The 22,723-nt window shown below is 41.4% G+C and overlaps 1 protein-coding gene across 1 annotated transcript in view; it reads left to right on the forward strand.

Moving 5' to 3' along the window:
* nr6a1a (nuclear receptor subfamily 6, group A, member 1a) overlaps positions 1–8,269 on the forward strand; it is a 20,332-nt gene extending 12,063 nt beyond the window's left edge. Inside the window, exons 3-8 of the mRNA XM_065961946.1 lie at positions 668–893; positions 2,370–2,600; positions 2,710–2,967; positions 4,848–4,969; positions 5,084–5,236; positions 6,101–8,269. Of these exons, the coding sequence (XP_065818018.1) occupies positions 668–893; positions 2,370–2,600; positions 2,710–2,967; positions 4,848–4,969; positions 5,084–5,236; positions 6,101–6,231 (1,121 nt within the window). The 3' untranslated portion in view covers positions 6,232–8,269. The remainder of the gene's footprint in view (positions 1–667; positions 894–2,369; positions 2,601–2,709; positions 2,968–4,847; positions 4,970–5,083; positions 5,237–6,100) is intronic.
* The last annotated feature ends 14,454 nt before the right edge of the window (positions 8,270–22,723 follow it).

The raw sequence follows: 22,723 nt of genomic DNA on the forward strand, positions 1-22,723 counted from the left end.
GAGAAGCATGGAATGAGAGTGGACCCTGACCAGCTGAAACTCGCCGTATAAGGCAGTGTAATCATATAGCTGCTGATTATTTCCCCATTCAGCGCCGGCTCCATTATGAACACTAGCCAGAGAACAAATGGTCAGGAAATTGCGTGACATGAAGCTAAGTGCCGCTGAGCCTCCCATTCAGGGGGAGGAGAGAGCTGGTCAATTAATTCCAGCTCATTTCAGCAAAGTCAGGACACAGAAAGGCCCAGCTTTAATGAAAGGAGAGACCTCTGTTTCATAACATGGACTGAATTACGGTTTCAGTGTACATGGGGGTGTGATGGAAATGAAAGGGAGTTGACCCGAGCCACACATACAAAACACCTACATTTGCCTGCATGCTAATAGCTTTTCTAAATGGCTTTTGTCTGTGTGTTACCAGCACAGACCCTGCAGAGATTCTTTTTATTTTCAGTGTTTGTATCAGCTAATCAGCTACACACACACACACACACACACACACACACACACACACACACACACACACACACACACACACACACACATACACACACACTCCTCCCCTGTTTGCCTGCCTTCTTTCATTCTGTGGCTCCCTGTTTCATTGTGTCATTGCGTCCTTGCTTGTTTTTAGTGAAAAGCAGCTAGTCATTGCTAATCAAGTGAGTTGAATCAAACTGTGTGTGTGTTTATTTTTTTATTTTTTTTAACAAGTCCTTCTGTGTGTTTCAGATCACAGAGGAGGAGATAGAGCGGATCATGTCGGGGCAGGAGTTCAAGGAGGACGCCCCGGAGCACACCTGGGGCAACAACGGCGACGGCTACCACAGCTCGCCCAGCAACGGCGTCTCGGAGGGCAACCAGCCGTCACCCGCCTCCACCCTGTCATCCAAGTGAGTCGTGAACCCCCCGCCCTCTCTCCACCCACAGCGCCTCCACTCGCTCCAAACGTTTGAGATAATGTGTCGGCCCTGACAGTCTTGCACTGCGTTCCCGTCTCACCCAGACTTTTAGTGAAGGTATTCAGTGAGGGGAAGAATGCCTGAATGTGCAGCTCCTCAGGCTCGCTGATGATGATAAGCAAACACTCGCCAGCGCTATCTGCTGTGCATACTATGGAGACGAGCGCATTGTCTACCTGCACTCCTCAAGGACAAACATTGTCTGAGTACTCGCGTGACGCATTTATTTTAGTGTTACACAGAAAAAAAAAAATGTTTCACAGCCCAAAAAGCTATGCAGAGAAATACTCGTATTATCAAATGATATCTGAGCAGAAATGAACAACAATGACAGAAAACCTTTTCAGTGTGGAGTGTCTGCGCCGTGCTCCCCTAGATACAGGGGTCAAGGGAGAAGTGTTTCTGTCCAGTGAAAAACATATTGATTGAATGAACACGGTTAAGTTTATGTCACGCACTGTAAGGACCCGTTCCTCTGACCAGAAGTACATTTATTGCTGCGATCAAATAATGTGTCGCTTCAGTATTGGAAAATAAAAACTGGCTATGAGACGAGACATAACTAAATCAGCCGGGAAAAAACAGGTGATTTTTCTGAAAGTGTAACACTTAACAGCGTCACAGATAGGAAAACAAAAACATATGACAAACCGCATTGTCAATTTCAGCTAACTCTTAACTCAGTGAACAGACAATCTGATCAGTCGTAGCAACTAAAGGTGGGCAAAAAGATCAATATCTGTAAAAAAATCAAGATTCTTATCTTTCTGAGATTTTAAATAGATTCAAAATCAGGCTAATCAGTCACTCCCGTCTAAGTGCTAATGCTAGCTCTTTAAATCAGTAGAATGCCAAATAGAGGGAAATTCAGCCAGTCTCACAGATGACTGGAGTAGATCCTGAAGTATGTACCAATTCAAAAATAGATTTTGATTCCATGAATCCGGAATCGTTTTGAATCCAAAAATAGATTCTCAATCAACCTTGACCCCAAGAATCAAATCGTGAGACACCCAAAGATTACTCGAAGGGCTGGCAGGAAAAGTTCTGGGTAAAGTCAGAGTGAAACATTCATCAGTTTATGTTCACACACACACAGCTCACCCTGAACTTCAGGACGTTTTCAGGGTTTTTGTTTCTTAAGTGTGAAAGCACAGTGACAGTCAAAATCTACAGTTTCAGGAGCTCAATGATGCAAAGTGATACAGCTTGTCTAAACGTCAGGGACAGAGTCAAACACAGGACACTCACAAGAGTTCTACAGAGGGAAAAGTCCTCGGATGCTTTAAAAAAGATATCAAATCTTACTCTTAGTAACGCGGTCACTGAGTGTGTTTTCCATTTATTGTGGGGAAAAAAACCATGTAATCCAACTGAGTGTAATCTTTGACCGTCTGTGCTTTCCAGTCGCTCTGTGGAGTGGAACGGCTACACGGCGGCCCTCAGGGACCAGTACATCAACACCTCCATGTCCACACACTACCAGCTGCTGCCTCACCTGTTCACCTACCCCGCTCAGTCTGGCCTGCTCGCCCCCCAGCCCCGCAGCATCTACCCACAGTCCCACCCACTGGTGCTGCAGCTGGTGGCCGCTGAGGACCTGGCCCCCCTGGCGACCCCCATGCTCATAGAGGACGGGTGAGCTGCTGCATAAAAACAAACAGCTCATCATATTGTAACCATGTTCCAGGTGATCCGGAGTGAACCTGACAGTTTCCTCCTGTGTGTGTGTGTGTGTGTGTGGCAGGTACAAAGTGACACAGGTGGAGCTCTTTGCCCTGCTGTGTCGCCTGGCAGACGAGCTGCTCTTCCGCCAGATCTCCTGGATCAAGAAGCTGCCGTTCTTCTGCGAGCTCTCCATCGAGGACTACACCTGCCTGCTCAGCTCCACCTGGCAGGAGCTCATCCTGCTCTCCTGCCTGACTATCTACAGCGCGCAGATCTTCGGAGACCTGGCCAACGTCACCACAGCCAAGTACACGCCGTCGGACGATGAGCTGCAGGGGTGAGTGGAGTGGCAGAGACCCAGAGAGGGGAAAAAAAAATGTGTCAGGAAAACGACTGTCGGCAAGCTCATGCCAACAGTAGAGAGAGACGTTTAGGAGAAATAGAGAAAAATACACTCACACCTAACCGTCTACTTCCACTTTAAAACCAATTAAAAAGAAGAACTGCGGTAGAAGCGTGACCATAACACTACTGCTACTTAATGTTTATCTCTGCACTGATACACTCTCAACTTAGAGTGGTTGCACATTAAGGACTCAGGCTCAGATCCGAGGACTTTGACCCCAAAGTCCGGTTCATTCGGTCAGTGTGAACACAAATGTACTCGTACTCGGGTTCGAGAGAGTCCGCTTGAAGAGGTGGTCACGGGCACGATTCATGTGTTCTTTAGTACGTTCCGCGGGAGATGTGAACGCAACCGTGCTCAAACAGTGCAGTGGACCGCTATAAGACGTAATTCTAACCGGCTCCTGATGCTTCAAAAAAACGTTGCATCCGCGCAGCACAGGTTAGCACCGTTTCATCCTCTGAGCTGCACGGTACATGTGGACGGAGGGGGGGGGGGGGGGGGGTGTCTTAGCCTCAAATGACTGTGTGTGATATGAATAGCGATGTGTGTCCCCTCTACTCTGAGGAAGCTTTTAAACTCCTTGTTTGGTTTTATCGCCCCAATTTGACTGATTTGATGAATTGTTTGCCTCTGCCTCCGTTTCTTTTTGAAACCCCCAGACCACATCTGATTCACGTTAAAACAAGCTCTAATAAAAGTCTGATAAAGTGAGAGGTGAACAAAGTCTGAGTCATCAGCTAAATGTAACAAGGTGCATCATCTATTTGATTCTGAGTTGGCCCACACTTCTACTTTGTCTTCATAGTTTATGGTTGTAACATTTCAAAAAGAGCGACTGGAGAAATGACCCTCATTTATAAATGTTTAGGAAAGGTGATATCTCACCTGCACTGACTCATGCTGCCTCCTACCTCTCCTTCATGGAGGCTATCACACTCTGAACATAGAAGAGATAATAAAGGTGATAAATCCCCCCCCCCCCCCCCGAGCTTCACCATTTTAATATTTCACGCTGAAGAAAAGGTGGATATGAGGGGTTAAACGCTGCTCGCTACACTGACGGTAGACGAGCTGCTCCACATGGGGTTCTGTATAACAGCAGAGGGGGGGGGGGGGGAGTTTTGGTTGGACGGAGGCCAGTGAAGCGGTCCGTAAACGGGAGGACTCCTTAAGACAGAGCTGAGGCTAGCACGGTCTGGCATGTGAAACACACACACGTCCTACATTGTTGTGTGAGGCTTTGACTCTGTGTAAATCAGAGCAGAGTTATCTGACCTCATGACACTTTTCACTCCTAATACTCCTAATATACGGTGCTGTTCTGCTGCTTCGCTCAATTGACTCTGAGCTTAGGAGCGGATATCTGATTGCGCGTGACTTCTTTAAAGTTTTGTTCGAGAGATTGGAGCTGTGGGAGCCGGGAAATTAGGTTGTGTGTGTGTGAAATGAAACTTAGCGAATGTGTCCAGCGTCTCTCAAAAAATCAGTGGTATCACCAGGACGTTTGTTCAGCTAGTACAGTAGATCCGACTGATTCCCTCCCTCATTTTCCCCTTGTTCTTTGAAGCATAGAAGCTTAAGATAATAAGGCTTAAGGGTTGGTTGACTGTTCTGCATTTCATCTAATGTGAACAGGAGGACAGTAAAGCTTTAAAAACAGCCTATCATCTTCTTTTATTTTTAGAGAAAACTACATAAACTCAACACCCCTGGAAGTCTTTTCTTAATATGATTATGAAAGTATTTTAGAACGTTTTAGGACATTAAAAAGTTTCCAGTTGAATTGACAGTTCTGTGTGATTCTTCAGTTTCAGCGAGGACGGCATGGAGGTGATGGAGAGGTTGATATATCTGTTCCGCAAGTTCCACACGTTGAAGATCAGTAACGAAGAATACGCTTGTATGAAAGCCATCAACTTTCTCAACCAAGGTAAAAAAAAAATTAAAAAGTACAAAAATGAGCTTTGCTGTTTCTTCGTCCAAAAGTTTAATTTTTTTTACCGTTTTCACTCACATGACTCTCTTCTCACTTGTTTCACCGCAGATATCCGAGGACTGTCCAACATCTCTCAGCTCGAACAGCTGAACAAGCGTTACTGGTACGTGTGTCAGGACTACACCGAGTACAAGTATCCGCACCAGCCCAAACGCTTCCCTGAGATCATGATGTGTCTCCCAGAGATCCGCTGCATTGCTGGTAAGATTTCTGCCTGCTGATAAAAATAAATCTTAAAAAAATAAAATAAAAATGTACTGTACATCCCAATGTAAACCCAATCCCTTTTAGTAGCCTGGTGATGCACGTTTTGACAAATATTGTAAAGACATATTCCTCGCTGTTTGTGGATTAACTACAATTAATGTTATTAAATTATGTAATTAAGTTATTTCCAGCTGTTAATCTACAAACAGCGAGACCTAAGTATTTACAACATAAACAAAGCATTATGATAAGTTTACCAACAGCTACAAACTTAATCGACATCTACTGAACAAACAAAAAAAACAGTGGCATCTATTGGTGAAGTCTTAAACTACAACACAAGGTATTTTAACGGTAATCTGCTGTTGGATTTATTGAATTATCCCCGCTAACAGAAAACAATAAATCAAAGTCATCGTACTTTTCTGAGGGATGAAATCTATCCTTGAGAATGCTCTGCTGCACCTCGTCATCCCCCAAATTATCCCACCTTTCAAAACGATCACCATGACAACCGTCTTTTGAGGAGGACTTTGCAGCTTTTAGGAGCTAAGTGTAAGGTTAGAGTTATACCTGCACAGTTTAAATGTTAGTAATGCATAAACTCCATACCACAGACTGGCTTTTAATTAGAACATCAAATATAGAAAACGGCATCTTCATATAATGTGATGTGTTGAGTTTATTTTCTCCTTTACACTGACCAACGATAAGAATGCAAATAACTGAAACTATTCAGTGATTTTCTTAACGAAGCAGAGATCTGAGTATGAAATTCAATAAAAATGTAGCACAAGCGAAAGCTAAGCTAAGCTAGTCCTGAGCTAATGTTTGGTTTGGTGCTCGGTGTGTTTTCAGGGAAGCTGGTGAATGTACCTCTGGAGCAGCTCCCCCTCTTGTTCAAAGCAGTCTTGCACTCCTGCAAATCCAGCCTGACCAGCTACAGGACCGGCCCGTCGCCCTGCGTGACCACCTCATCCGGGAACTAGGACCCCCCTCTCCACCGGACCCACCCACGTCGAGGGACTGGTCGTCCCTTTTTGTGAATGTGACAAGCAGCTAGTATTTTTTTGTAACTTTTTCTTTATGTATTTATTACACGACAGAGCTGAATGTATGCTGATTTACACTGTGCACATGCTTCTGTACAAAACAAATGCTCGTAGATGCATTGGTCTTTGGAGTTTACAAGTGTGTTTCCAGTTTGCTCGATGTGTCAGTGTTGCTATTGTTAGAGCTAGACTTTAAGAGAGTTTATTTTATTCAGACGGGGACAAATAGACACATGTGACGAGTGTTGTGAGACTACCTCAGGAAGATGTTGTTGCTATTTTCAGGTACCTTTTCTTGCTTTCCAATGAAGAGTTGCCCGGTCGAAAAAAACCAAATCCCTGTGGATGCTTTGGCACCTCAATCAGAGACTGAATGTTCAAAGGAGCTGCATAAATCAAAGATAGAAAAAAACAGTGTCTTGTCACACTGAAAATGCAAAATTGATTATCAAAAGTGAGCTACTTTATCTGCACCGACTCTCAGAAATCCCGCTACTGGGAGGCAGACTTGTCAGTTTAACATTCCATGAGTTAAGGTGACAGTTGTTTGAAAAAGGAGCATACGGGTATTTTATACAATCATAGACTGGGGATATAAGGCTTTATTGCAGGGGAAGGGGAGGATAGCTAGGTTTGCTGTTTTTAGTTATATTGTGTTTTTTTTTTCTTTTTTGACCAAAGTGTTATGCAATGCGTTTCTCGAAAACACACCCATTGATGGGTAGGGAGCTGAAAAAAAAGATTTCTTATCAATGAAGGATCAGAATAAGAGATGAATCAATCTGTGTCAGAGGGGGGAACCCTCTGCTGTGGACAGACGAGTATGTCGCTGGATGTTGATTCTAAATCCTGCTAAACATGCACACTTGATTCTTGAGCACACATGTATGCACAGGGCAGACGGGATCCCACTCTTTGTTTTTTTTTGTTGTTGTGTTTTTTTCCCCCATCTGATTCTCGTCCGATGGCTTGTTTTTTTTGGGGGGGTGGGGGGGGGGTGACTTTGCTGCCTTCAGTGCCAGGAACTTGATGCATTGTAGCCTTTTCTCAACACAGGATCAGCTTTGTTTACAGTCCACTGTGCTGGCTCGGTTCGGTTAAAGGGATAGTCCGTCAAAACTTGTGTTGTTTGACTTTTTGTAGAACAACCAGAGAGACACCAGTTGTTGTTTGAACTGTGAGGAACCAGCAACAGATTTGGTTTGGGGTTTGGATTTAGGACATTCAGTGTTTGCTTACTTTCCTCAGAAATGAAGGAAACTCCAGATTAGAAACCAGTCGGTCCATTTCAAATCTCTTGTGGCCAGTTCTTCTTAGTTTTAGGTCTTCTCAGGCTCAATCAAAATTTTGCACAGACCCTAGACGAGACTTGTTTCAGGTCTGGTCCTCCAGGTTTTTACTGGCTAAGGTTGTCAACATCAAGTTTTTGGGGATTATAACTTTAACTAGGCTAGGAGTGGATTCAGTGTGGTTGATCCGGGCTTAGTTTAGAGAATTTAGATGACTTTCCTCCATCTTGCATACCCTCTGTGACAGATATGCACATGTTTAAAAAGAAGAGAAAAGAAAGAAAAAGAAAAAAAAAAATGCCATAGGAAATGGTCTTTATTTTTGAAGAATGAGATGATCGTTTTCAAACCGCTTGAAGTGTCTTCTTGGATTATTCAAGTTTTTAAGCCATTTCACGACAACAAGATCGATTTCAGATGCAGACAAAAAAAAAAATGCAGTCCTCACAACGACTCTCTTTTTTGGCACACGACGGTGAGGTTCGGAGACCTCGGCCACTGGCCCACCCCGGTGTGTTCCTCTCTCTCAGGTCCCTGCAGACCTGGATCTAAACAGGGTAAAGTGAGTGTTATGTATTGCATTCAGGAGTTCCTCAGTGACCACGCTGATGTACTTGTAGTATACGTAGATGTAGGTTCCAGGACATTGTAGGTCCTCGGTAGAAAGTGTTCCCCCCCCCCCCCCCCCCCCCACCTTAACCCCCCCCCTCTCTCCCCCCCATCATTCAGTGACAGTGGATGTAGTTTAAAGGTGACACATGCAGGGTGGATGTTTCTCTTGGTAGTCTCTCTGTGTGCAGCCTTAAAAAGCACCACCAGTCTGATGCAGTGTTTCCTCTTGAGGTGTTCCAGTTAGCCTCTTTTCATCTTTTGATTTTTATACATTTTCATGTACCTTTGTAGTTATTGTGGATGATGTTTTGGGGTTTTTTCTTGTTCTTTTTCTTTCATGTATTCATTGTCTTTTTTTTTTTTTTTTTTGGGAGTGAAGACAACCCTATCATTTTCTAAACTTGTTTTTGGACATGATTTGAAGACCTCGTACCGTTGTCCACAGTGGTTTGATTAAGTTGGAAAAGTATTACTCAGGTGACGTCAGTCTGGTTTTTAGACCAGCTGACACCCTTTTATGTATCATTTGAATCTTTTCTTTTACAATACAAATGTGATGGTTTGGAGTCGTGTTCACTTCCAAACTTGAATGAAATGACACATGTTTTATTATTACCACTAAGATTCTCAGAGCAGCTACGATGGAGTTTGAAGAGCATCAAGCATCACTCAGGCTTCAGAGGTCAAAGGGTCATTTTAGCTCAATCTCAAAAGACCTCCAATCATTCCTCACTCACCTTTATGGTGTTAGGTCAGATTCAGTCTCCGCCTCTCCAAAAACAATCATGAAAAGCAGTTATGGCTTCACATGCTATCATCCCTGTAACATCATTGACATGCCTCAGATCATGATTTTAGTTTTGAACTTCCTTCTTGGTTTTTAATGCTTTTAGCTTCCCACTTTATACCTACAGCCAGGGACTACAGATTAAGATTAATGATGATTAAAATGCACGCTCACTGACATATAGGAGGAATGATATTCAGATTTTAAAAGGCCATCTTCATATTTGTGTCTTTGCAGTAGAAAAAAAATCATTAAAACAGCCCAACTAACATACTGAGTGCTTAATTTAAAGAGGAAGGGTTTTTCTTTTTTAAATAGAATTGGTCACTACTGTGAGCACCAGCATGAATTCTCCTCCTCCTGTTTCGAGTCAATCTTAGAGACAGAGGCGTCCAAAATGTGAGCACATGAAAGCATCGATTTCCGGCATGTAAGGAATGATTCTGTTGTTTTTTGTTTTGCTGAAGTGACCCTTTAAACCACATAATCTCAGGTATATTATTTTATGGAACAGAAGTCTGAGTGATCCGATGCATCATTTAAAGGAGAGTTGAAAAAAAAAAAAAAGATCCCTTACAGTCTTTTCACCACTGCTTCACTGGAGTTACATCGTGAATTAAAAACAAACAACTTCAGCGGTCAGATGTTGGGCGTCAGAATGTAACGAGATTGCACTGCCGATCCCACTTTTCTGCACACGGGGACACCCACTGGAGGAATGTGCGCTCATGCTTAGTGTAAAAGTTAGCCGAAAAAAAAAACGGTTCAGGGTGGCCCCTTCATCTCCCCGAGTAGCTCCAGGAATGCACTGAACATCACAGACGGCTGAGATCTGACAGTGGAAGACGATCTGACGGGGATCTGTTTTTTTTTTTTTTTTTTTTTTTAACTTTCCTTTAATGTAGCCGTAATATCAATACTGGCTTCTGCTCATCAACACAAAAGAAAAACCTCACCTCGGCTACCTTACTGCCTCTGCTCTGGACTCTTCACTCAGACTATGATACTAAAGTGTTCTTTTTAATTTCCTGTATTTGTATTATTTTGCAGACAAGGGATATGTCATTTTGCAATTTCTCTGTACTAAAACTACCTCTTTATTTGTCATCATGTCGCTTATTTTCAAATAGGTGATGTTTTTTTTGTCTTATTTATTGGTTTCATTGCACCAATGTTCTGTTGTTTTTTGTGTCTCTTTATTTCACTCAGTGACCTCTCAGATTTATAATAAGCGCTGTGACCTCTTTTCTTCCTCGTTGATTTTTTTGCCTCGTAATCGTCTCTACCTCACTTCACCGGCCCGGCTGTCAGCAGCTCGTCTTCTCTCTGACCTCTTAACACCCTTCATCTTTTGATTTAGGGATCCTCTTCCTCCTGTTTTCCTTGTTTTTTTTCTTTATTTCATGTCAAATTAGCATCGCCACTCATTTCACTCCTGCCCTGTTATCAATACCAAAGATGAAAGAATGACAATGTCAGCTTGCCGATAAGGTGTTCTCGCGATGCATTCATGCTGCAGTTAACCAGTGCTTTATTTTCCTGTGTTGACCTTTTTGGAATACGTCTTGTTATCTTGTGAATGTCTGTTTGCTGTGTACACTATATTCACCACATCATGATGTACTTGTGTGTGTGTGTGCGTGTGTGTGCGTGCGTGTGTGTGTTTTATCCCATTGTGCTCCATGATTGTTCACTGTTAAGGCGTTTCATGGTCACATGGAGCGCTAACAATGGGACTACTATCATATCTGCTGATGCAGCTTGATGATCGATTGTCAATCAAAGAATGTAACTGTGGTCAAACTGACATAATCTTTGTTGTTTACATGCTTTATGCCAAGTCACGGGACCCCGACGCTGTGGCACGTGACCACAGACAGACGGACCGCTGCGGCGTTATCAACGCTGCAGTCCAACTCGCTGATTTGGGACGTAAGGACACCAAACAAAGAGGGGGAATCTGAGGAACAGTTCTGCCTTTAAACTTAAATCCTGGGTCTTATTTAGATACTTTCTCACATCACTCCTATGACTTGTTTTTTTGGGAATGCAAAGTTCACAGGTGATCCGAGTTTTTTTTAGTGAGGACAAGACAGAGCGGATGTTAGTTTGAAACCTGATGTCCCCTTCTGCTCACTCAGCGCTGCTTCACAAGAAGTATTTCTGCACAATATGTTTACGATCTGGTCGTCTGACATGGAAGCCCCTTTGAGGCAAGTAAGACAGAAACATATTGGGTGATCTTCTTCTAAAAAGTCTGGTAGAAATGTATTTTAATGAGAGCTGACGGACTAACACAAGTTATTCTGTTTCATCTCAGTCACCTAGAAGAAAAATTTAAAACCCAAAACACCCAAGCCCAGACTTTTTTTTTTCAAAGAGCAAAAAGAAAATTCAAATAATCATGAAGGAAATCACTTTTGTGGGATGTGCTCCTCTTTCTGTTTAAACACACAGCATTAGACAGATTGTGAATGTAAACAGCACTCCTACCTCCATAATGTCGGCCAGAATTTGAAAGTTGATCACTAGATTTCTTTATTTGGGCCTTCCATGTTTTGGACTTCTTCTGTAATTGTCACCACTCCCCCAGATCTCATTGATGTAAACTGATAAAAAATGTCATCATGATTAGTAGGAAGACCTAAAATAAAAGAAAGACCTCTCCTCGTTTGGTCTTGCTTTTAAAGAACTCGTCAGGGCTTTAAGTTTTCTGAAGAGCCCCCCCCCCCCACCCCCACTTTTTAACCCTGTTGTACAGGAGCACAAGATGAGTGAAGAGTGAGGGAGGAAGTGAAAGAGTGTTGACATATCTCAGGGAATAAATCGCTTTACACACTGTTATCATCTGTGAACAGACAATTGAAACGCCTTCATGTTTTCTCTCTTCAGAAATCTCTTGTCTGCTCTTGTTACTTTAACTACCTGTGAAGAATGTGATCCATTACGTGTTGAAGCATGTTTAGAATGTGTTAGGACTTGAAACCAAATAAATGTGAACATTATGCAAGTACAATGATTGTCCTCCATTTGTGTCTACCTTTGACCTTTTCAGAGTGTAGATGATCGTAGAGGCTGATATAATGTTTATCCACTCAGTGGGTGATACATGGAGGGAACACTTGTTTGTCTCTGAATGACCGCTTACTGAGATATCATCATTAAAAAAACACTGTGTGCACGTCTGTGATCCGTTTGAAACGTCTGAAGACATTCATTCACTCAACGCCATGGCAACACAGCTGAGAATAATTCAAACTATTAAAGTATGCCAACTTGACTGCTGTCTGAAAATCACAGGCCCATGATAGGAAAATATTACACATTTATTTAACCAATAGACCAGCTTTTTATTTTGAAATTCCTTTTTTTTTTTAAATATTCTATGTTGAAGTATTTGAATCAGAGCCCAAACCGATTAATCATCCAGCCAATAATATCGTCTGATATTAGCATATCAAGTGGATATATTGCCTGAATTTAACTGAGATATGTTCTGATATTACTACATTTATTCACCAGTAAAAATGAAAAATAACATTTAAATTGTGTATCATTGCACTAAACTGGCATTTCTCTTTCTGGCTGTCCCCAGCAGAGGGCGGTATATGGATTACAACAAGCATTATCACTCTCTAGACTAGAGTGTGAAGCGGTGATGCAGTTTAGTGATCGTCTTGTCCTAATTATAAACATTGCACAAAAAGTAAGGAAATTTGTGTTTGGTAGATTATTTCTTTGTTGTAACAAAGCTTCTTGGCAATACATCTTATACCGTTGGAAGGCCTGTTTATTTCCCTTTAAAATGGTGCCACATTTGTAAGGAACATGCATTTGTGGGATGAGCAGCAGAGCTGAGTATGTAGGTTACGGCCATGAAAAACTTGCCAAATCTTCTCTGCCAATGCCAAACCGATAACAGGGTAACAGCTTTTGGTGGTGTCAGTGTGATGGTGTGGGGTGGCATCTACCTCACTAGAAAAACATGGCTTGTCATCATTCTAGCAATCTCAATGCAGACAGATATGGAGATGAGATTCTGCAACCAGTGGCAATCCCATATCTCCACAGTCTGGGACCGAACTCTATCCTCCAAGATGACAACGCTCGCATTTTAGGGATAAATGCAGTGTGTACAGATCTAGATCTAGATGTGTGTACGTCTAGATCTATCTATCTGTACAGATCAAACCTAGATCAAAGAAAGATATCGGCCAATATGTTGGTATCAGATTTATTTTCTATATTGAAATATTGATATCGGCCCCAAAACTCACATATCGGTCGAGCCCTAACTTGATTTTTTTTTTGCCAGTCTGTTTTCTGACAGGAATTTACAACATGCTAATTCCTTCAGGAAGAAATCTCGGTATCAGTTGTGTAAATGGCCATATGTGTTGTAATGTCTGTAAATAGAAGACCTTAGTGGGACTGGCCTGCGGTGCTGTGCATTCTGGGAGTTGGTGTCTTTCATCCACGAGCCAGAAAGACACTTTCTGCCATTTCTCAGTCAAGAAGGCACCAACTTCAAAATTAATTTCACATTTCTACTACATATATGACCCAATGTCAATACAGATTCATGTTTCAACGGGTGAAGTATCCCTTTAAGTCAACTTGTCAACAGATAGTTGTGCAGTTAAATATCTGACATTTCTAACTCTCAGTTTTGGTCATTTCAGTCTAAAGCTGCAAAACTTTGATATTTTTTTATACTTTTGACAAATTCAACAAATTAACAGAGAAAAAAAATCGTTCAAACAAGATCCAAGAGGCAAGAGATCAAAAGTGTTACAGATGCATTTTTCTACCTAAAAAAAGAAAGAAAGATAGTTTCGCTATTGTACACTCAATGTCTTCAGGTTTTTAATTTCACACACGAGAAAGTTAGGCAACCTTTATTTCCCATCTGTTGAACAGACGTAATAACATCGATGAACTTGGAGAGAAAATGCTATATATAAAAATAAACCTGTTCTTAAGTCCTTCATACAGGAGAGAGAACAAGATCAGATTTAAAACAAAGACTCGCCAGATTTGATTTCACACATGTCTCTCAGGGCTTCCGTATGGCCCGGTCTTTGTGAAAGTAAGCCAGCACATGTCAGGGACAGCTTCTCTGGGCGCAGACATTATCCATTTCTTTGTGTGAACTTAAACTTTCAATTAATTTTCTCCCTTTCACACATGTTCTGATATTCCTTTCGATTGAATGAAGGGAACCAGGTCGAGGTTTAGATCATAGCGCGTTAATTTCCTCCTGCTTGCCCTCTGCCCTCTCTTTCCACTTGTTTGGTGCGCACACCGCACACTTGAGGAAAGTCAGAGTTAATCGTTTTTTTTTCCACAGCCAACCCATGTGACATCAATATTTTCCCCCTGCTGTGAGAGGTGAAATGTAGGAAATGATCAACAGTCAGGTAAAAGTTAATTAAAACTTTTAATAGAAGTGTAGTCATGGCTCCAAACAGCCAGCAGTAAATGTACAAGTTTATGAAAAAAACAAGAGGACCCTCTGAAAGCAGCTTCTTTTTGGTAGATTTGGTGACCCCTTCGGACATTGCCATCATATCTCTGAGGCTCCTGTTCGGTATACAAGCATTGATAAGTCTTCCTTTTAACTAACATCAGTTCAGCTCAGGATATTATCCAGACAATTCACCATTATAGCGTCGTATATTGGACTCTGTTGCTTTGTCCGCTACTTCCACGTTGTTTTTTTTACATCATTTCTTACCTCAAGAGACCCCGCCCCCCCCTACTGTCTGACAGGGATAGTCTCCAGCTGTGAGGAGCATTATGTGAACAGCCAGGTCAGGAGAATATCCGTCCTCCTGAAATGATCTAGATATTTTCAGGAGAGCATATGAAAACAGCCTTTAGGTACAAACTAATATATTCATATATTCCAGCAGATGAAAAGGTTGAACAAGCCAGCTGGTATTTTTTAATGCCAATGTTGCAAAAAAATACATTTAATTAATTGTAACACTACTTTTGGCATGTCCTGTTTGTCTTGTCCGTGTGTCAATAAGCAGCTAAAGGTGGAAGAAAGAAAACATCCACAAAGAAACAAACTGCAAACATCTTTTAAACAGAGTAAAATAGAGCCTGACTGTACGCTGGATTGAAAGAGATATTGTGAGTATTAGATCGTTATCACTCAGTCCAGGATCAAGGCTAAGCTTCCTTTTACAGACGCTAACACTAAAGACATGAAAGAGTCTCAATTTATATCACTAGCTTCTTTCTGCGTACAATGACACGGCTAAAAGAAAACGTGCAGAGATTTAACTGACAAAACAAAAGTCATCTCAGGACCTTCTCAACTGATGATTGAAAAATGTCTAAAGCACAAGGTCTAAACTGTTGGCACGAGGACATGTGAGGCATGTCTGACTACATTTTCATGTCGATTTATTTTGTTATACCAACAAAAACTGGACTTTTAAAACACATGGGTTGAGTTTCTCAAAGTGGGACTGAAATAGCTTGATAATGCAGATGAGGGTGTTTAGCCTACATGCTAGTGTACATCTCAAAGTTGAACCCCATGAATACATAAAACTGGGGGGAAAAAAGGCAAAGCTATCAACATGGACAAAATATACCATCTTGAGTTCATATATTCTGTTTTATTTTGAAATTGACCAGACGCACGCTATTTCAAATGCACAAACATGCTAACAAAGATAATTTCTTTCCCATACAAAGACTATGAGGTGTTCAAAAAAACAAAACAAAGACAGGCTAAGAGCTGAAGCTGAGGCGGGTTTTAAGCCTCCTTGCACAATTAAAAAAAATAACTATTACCCTGTTGAAATGTTTAATTTATAAAGTAATATCACCTCCCAATCTGTTTGCTGTAAGAACTAATCAGACCAAATTAGTTTTTGAACCAGGATGTACATTTTTTTAAAATTCTGCTGTCATAATCAGATCCATTTTTTTAGTGGGTGTGTATGTGACTTCTGATGCTTCTGCAACCAGCCTCAAGTGGACATTTGAGGAACTGCAGGTCTGCATTGGCTTGATTTTTCAACACCCAAGGTTGCCACTTGATCCCTTCACATAAAACACGCACGCACGTACGCACACACACACACACACACACACACACACACACACACACACACACACACACACACACACACACACACATACACACACACACACACACACACACACACACACACACACACACACACACACGTTATCTGGTCAGTGAGTGATGGTTGTCAACCAAGCAGCTGATTGCATCATAAGTGTGGAGCGGGCCGGAGGTCCAGGATGCAACACTTTATCTCCTCAAGGCTGACAGAGGGCCTTTTGACAGGCTGTCCTAACCCCTCCGACCCCCAACAAGCCTCTAATCAGATCAGAGCGTGTCAAGGCTGCCGATCCCCTTGGGCACCACAACACCACTGATGGGCTGGGGTGGGGATTTGGATGAATTTCTTACATGATTATATAAAAGAGCAGGACCTGAGCCTCAATATGTCCCAGGAGATATCCCTCCAGCAGCAGGACGGGGAGTGTGAGGGGTTTGTTTATTTGCCTGGTGTGTTGGTGTTTCTGGTTTCACCCTGGCGCAAAGCAAACACTGCCCTTCACAAATGCCAACTTCTGTGATTATGTTATCTGTACCTCCAGTACAACTTCCTGTTTGTGATGATAAAACCCCAAAATGTTTCATTCAAAGAGATGAAAACCTGGACTGGACCTCAAACTCATAGTGGAACCATCACTTTAATTTCTATCATCTATAGTTGGAATACAATGCTGGTAATAGGTAGGAAATACTGAAGTACAAATACTTAAAACAACTTACATTTTGAACTCAGGCTTTCTACTTTTCGGTAATGCATTCTTGGGAAATGATTGATTATTTTCTTATTGCTTAATCTATTCAATCTGAAGAGTTGCTAAAGTAGAAAAGGAAGAGAGGATTCCTCGGCGCATCCATCAGTGATCTCACACATGACAGATGTATCAGAGGACATTCAAATTCACTGCCATTCAGATGAAGGGATGCTTTAAGAATTAAAAAGAAAAGGTAAATTGTGCATATGTTTTGACAGTTTAAGTAATTTTATGCTTTCAAAGACAGTTTAACGATTGTATTGCTTGCTAAAAGGATTAATTGATCAAAAAGTTCTATTTGTGGCTTTTACATCCAGACTTTGAAGAGATTTTGACAAAAATTCCTTCCATTGTTTGACCAATAAAATGAAAAATAATATATAATATTTATCTAATAATCATTGTACAGGGAAAGACTTTTTCAAGATGAGTGGAGACGTTCTGGAGTGATGACGCAGGTTGATATGAAGGTGTCATTTTAACTGAAGGAGCTGCTCTAGCTGCCTCAGGCTGAAGTGAAGAAGCTGTTTCAGTGAAACTGATACCACATCTGTCCTCAGCAGCTTTCACAAAATACACAAAAAGGGCTGTCAGCATTAATGCAATGGAATTAAGTTCAGAGATTAATGCATTCATTGTTTTAAATGTGCATTAATAGCGTGGAATTTAGTTCCTTAAGCCACTGCAGTGTCTTCCTGCAGCAGCAGACAATAACAACACAGCTGTGCCTTTGAATGTGTCATTACACTTTGAAAAACATCCCAGATAGCTCAGCCGACGAGTTTTAAGAAATCAACATTTTTTGATTTCAAACATTTCACTTTTTCACCATTCCCTTTCTCTATTTTCATTTACTTTCAAATCTTTAGCCAGTTACTTCTTCCATGGTTAAGGTAATGCAGTAACGTTCGATCTATCAGAGGTTTTGTATTTTCTTTCAAAATAAAAGCATAATTTTTTTGTCCAGACAGGAAGTAAAGCAAATTAAGCTTAAACAAATGAAAAATGAAAAACTCTTTAGAAATTCAAAATAAAGTCATTTTAATATATTTAATAAATAAATAAAATTCACAATTATTTGTTATTAAAAATGAACCGATTGACACCCCAACAAAACCGAAAAATAAAAGTGGCACCCTCCTCTCTCAGTGCATCGTCAGTCTGGATAAAATCAAACCCAGTCGAGCGATTTGAGTGATTTTACTTTGTTTAACTCACTTTTCAAGTTCAAATAAAAAGTCCAAAACTTTATCTAGTCCAGTCAGATTTGTGTTTCACTTTTTAAACTAATGTAAACTCAGTGTGCTCATGTTTTACAGCCCACATGAGGAAATTTGATCCTAAAATGTTTTGATATTCTTTTAAGAATTATGATCTAAATAATACCAGTATTTATATTATCTAATGATCTAAATAATAATAATAATACTAATCTGGCTTCACTAAAGGACAAAATCATTAATTTACACATTATTTTCAAGTTTCAAATAACTACTGATTGTCTACGGAAGCCCTAAGCGGACATAAATCCATACCCAACCCCCCTGTGTTCCCTTGATCTTGAGTGATTTGTAGACGTTTTTTGTGATGTCGACTTACAGTGCTTCTTTACGTTCACATTGGTTTCCCTTCAAATGTCAGCGGGTTCCGGTTATCACATCACTATTATAATAATTTTTGCTGACGTATGTCACAAGTGTCATTGATAACAGTCAACATTTGTCATCACGTTGTTGCAGTAGTAATGCAGTGAGGATAAAGAAAGCTGATTGTTCAAGGTTGTCTGACACACCTGAATCACAGTGGAGAATAATCTAGCTCAGTTTCTACATTAGCTTCCTGAATGGTACCTACACAGTGAAGTAACACACTGGTCTGTTTGTACACAGTGAAACATAACACCCACCACCCTAAAAATGGGGGATTATTTCTGGGTTTTATAGTTAAAGTTATTCCAATCCCAGTAATTTCTTTAAAGAGGACATATCATCCCCCGTTTCCACCTTTTCAAACAGTCCTCTGTGGTCTGAATGAAACATCAGTGCTGTGCTTTGGTCAAAAAATAACATGAATCAAGCACCAGAGGAGGTTTGTGACCCTGTATTAACCAGCTCTCTCAGAACGCTCTGTTTTGGTGTGTGTGTCTCTTTAAATGCAAAGGGGGGGGTGGGGTCCCTGAGTTTTCCCTGTAGACATCAATCCTTCACCAGCGAGAATAAAAATGGCGGACCTGGAGGGGAGGGTATTTTTTTACCAGAACCCCACGATGATGTCACAAGGAGAGCAAATTATACACAGAGCATTTTTCTCTGTGTTGTAAGACTTATGCAGACCACAAACAAAGGACTGGATGGATTTATTTCACATTTTGTGGGTCAGTGGACACTCAGGTTAGCCAAATATATGTTCAGAAACACTGTAGAAGTGGATTTTTCAGAATACACTATGTCCCCTTTAAGGATAATTTTGGGGCTTTTAAGCATATCTTAGAGATAGGACAGTGGATACAGTCAGAAATCAGGGAAAGAGAAGAGTGTGGGGAATGACATGCGTGAAAGAAACCACAGGTCGGATTCGAACCCAGGCCCCCGCCTGAAGGACCACAGCCTCCGTACATGGGACTATCCCCAACCACCATGCCACTGGCATCCCAAATTGCAATACTTTTAAGCCCTTCACTCAATGCATAATTTAAACTCAACTCAGTGTTGTCTGTTAAATTGCCTTGCTGTTCTGTCTAATTGTCTAAGGGCACACTCACACTAGACAATCCGTACCATGCCCAAGCATAATTCACCCCTAAAGTCCAGTCCGTTTGACTAGTGTGAGAATTCTGATCCGTACACTTCCTTGGCCCTGGCACGCTATGAAGAGGTACAATTCATGCACGAGCACAAGCACGGGAACACAACGTGGACAGCCTTCATTATGGAGAAAAGTGTTACGGCTGTATCTGACTAACATGACTCAAAATAAGCCACAAAGTCAGGAAAGCCGTCATTTTCTCTGTGTTGTTCTCTGATGTACGGACGCTGACTTGACTGTGCGTCCTATCATTTTAAACATACGGCCTTATGTACAAGAGATACGTGGCTTAGGCTCGGTTAGTCCTGGAGCAGTGTGAGTGCAGACTAGTGGGGGAATGGGGAGGGGGGACAATCGTACTCAAGCACGGTACGGGACAACTTTGCCTAGTGTGAGTGCGCCCTGAGAGGGGTAGGCAGAACGGGCCTAACAGCACTGTGTGTCTACGCCCAAACTGAATTCCTATTTTGCTTTAATCCTCTGTCGTGAATCTCAGCCTCCTGAAGACAAGCTTTGTTGTTTTAATTCATTCTTGGATGTTGGATAAAATGTCAAAACCCCACAAAGAAGTGTTCCCCAAGCTATCCCAACACCAAATGGAGAATGACAAAGACTTCATCACTGCCTTCCACATAAAAAAAAACATGTCCATGTGCGGCTCTTAATGACGTAGCCACTATAACGTCACATGTTTGTTCACTTTCTCTGCGTGGTGTAAACACTGAGCCTCACTGGGTTAATGTTGTTTTAATGAACAACCTTGTTTCAGAACAGGAAGTGTTCTGCGTCAATAGTGTCCCGCTTATGAAACAGTTTTGAAATCAAATCTATGTCATTTTCTAACAGCGCTGATTCAATAAGTCGAGTTATTTGCAGATAATTTGTTCTGCAGGACAAAAAAAACACCACTGTGTGCCCGTGCATCACTCATATCAAATAAAGGAAAAGAGGCCATGCGTTGTGTTTGACTTCGTCAAGCTGTTATGTGATGTTGAAGCAACAGCAACATTTGGACTGAAGCTGTAAAATGTACAGGACTGAAACTAGATATCATGGTGAAATGGTGGTTCGATTGTTTCACTGGAAACTTCTGTTGAGGGAGAAGAATATTGGGAGCAAAAAAACCTGAAATCCTGGGTGAACAACTTTAAATGCATTAACCTCACTCTGCTGCTCAGAGAGGAAGGATGTAGGGGTTAAACTAAATTCCACAAATCATTTTTATTTTATTTATTTTATTAGGACAGTGCACATTAATCAACATATCAGCAAATAGCATCCATGTAAATATGCTGGAATTAGCACCAAAGCTAAATTTCATTCGTAGTCCTAAAGCAGGTACTAACAAAAAAAACACAAAACAATTTAACAATTACAGGACAGCTCAAATAACAGTCTACAGAACAACTCACAGATAAAACTCACAGATAATTTTACAAACACATTGGACACAGTTGCAGCATAAAAAAATAACAGACCCCTGTGTAATTAGCTATTTCAAATTGCAGGATGAGCCAGATGCCACCTAGAAAGGGGCACCTGAAGGGGAGGACAGATCTTAGACATGAGTACATGATTGATTTGTTTTTATCCATTGGTTTGAGTTTTTTACAATGCTTTTTTATTTTAATGTTTAAGTAGTTCTCTCAATCCCTGATATGTGACGGTTATATGTTCCAGGGATGTGTGCCTCTAATAGACGCCTCTTTTTGACTAAATTCACTTCTACGCCTCGGTAGCCTATGCCTTACATTCTCCTCTAGTTTTTGATCTGGTATTTCATAAAGGTGAGAGAGAGATATTCTCCCAGAGGCCGAGGGTTTTTATTGGCTTATATTACAGGTATTTCTGTTTGTAGAGATAGATCAAATGGTATTGTGATTTCAGAAACTCCAAGAATTCTACATTTGTGTTTTTAATTTTACAGTGATTTTACAAACAAGTGTCACATAGTATCCTTCCAGTGTGGATGAAAAGGGAAAGTATTCTTTTACTTATTGATACAATATCGATAAGACTATTTCGGCATCTCCCTGAGACGTGGTTTCCTAATAACACATTTATTTTACTGACAGCTGTAGCCTCACATATTTCCTCTTGTGAAATGTTTCCTGTGATGATGACTTTGCTGAAGTAGAAATAGACACTTATATCTCAAAATGTTTAAACCTGTTCCAGGATTTGAATGATGCTTTGAATAACAAGGTGAACTTTCTTATAAAGTGAATTTATTTGACTGAAATATGAGAGAAAAGTGCAGGTTACTGAATATGAGAAGTAGCTCGCCCATTTTATCATCATTTGATCAACAATTTTTAAAAACTCACATCAAATATTGAGGTCTACAAAAGCTTTGTAACAAGCTACTCTGCAGTTGAAGCGTTCAGGGTAGAGATTACCATAACCCCCCTCCTCCCCCCTCCTTCCTGGTGTAAACACACAAGTTTGGTTGGAGCTTACTGTATTTGCGTCAATCGAACACATGTCAAGGCTGGAACTGGCCGCGCAGCTCTGCCTAAACTCTTCCCCTCTGGCTCTCTGGCTCTCCCTGGCTCGGGTTAGGCGAGCGCGTGCTCCACCACAGTCCTGGAGCGTGCCTTCATCAGGTGTGGTCCTCCTCCCTCCAGCCTCCCCAACCTCCGCTGCCCGTCCTCCCTCCCCTCTGCCTCTCATCTCGTTCCCCTTGACCCTGACCCATTGCAACTTTGACGCTGATAACGGCAGAACGGCCCCGCCATTCCTCACCCCTCGCCAACTGACACACTTCCAGAAGAGGATAACCTTGTTCCCTCACATTTCTCTGATCCTTCTGCTGCCATTTCCTTCTCTCCCGCTCTCTCTCCATCTGCGTATTCATGTGTCCTTCCACACGATTTGTACTTTTACTGTTTACACTTGTTGATGTAAGGTACAGCTGATCCTGATTTGTGTATAGGACTTTTGACTTACTGGCAAACACACGGTTAAGTTTTTGTGCAGCGATCCAAAACCTTGTATTGTAATGGAATGGCGCCATCTTATCTTGTTGATCTCCTGCAGTTTTACAATCCAGTAAAACCATTTGGATTGACCA

The sequence above is a fragment of the Labrus bergylta genome, chromosome 2, assembly GCF_963930695.1.
Source record: "Labrus bergylta chromosome 2, fLabBer1.1, whole genome shotgun sequence".
Classification (NCBI taxonomy): Eukaryota; Metazoa; Chordata; class Actinopteri; order Labriformes; family Labridae; genus Labrus; species Labrus bergylta.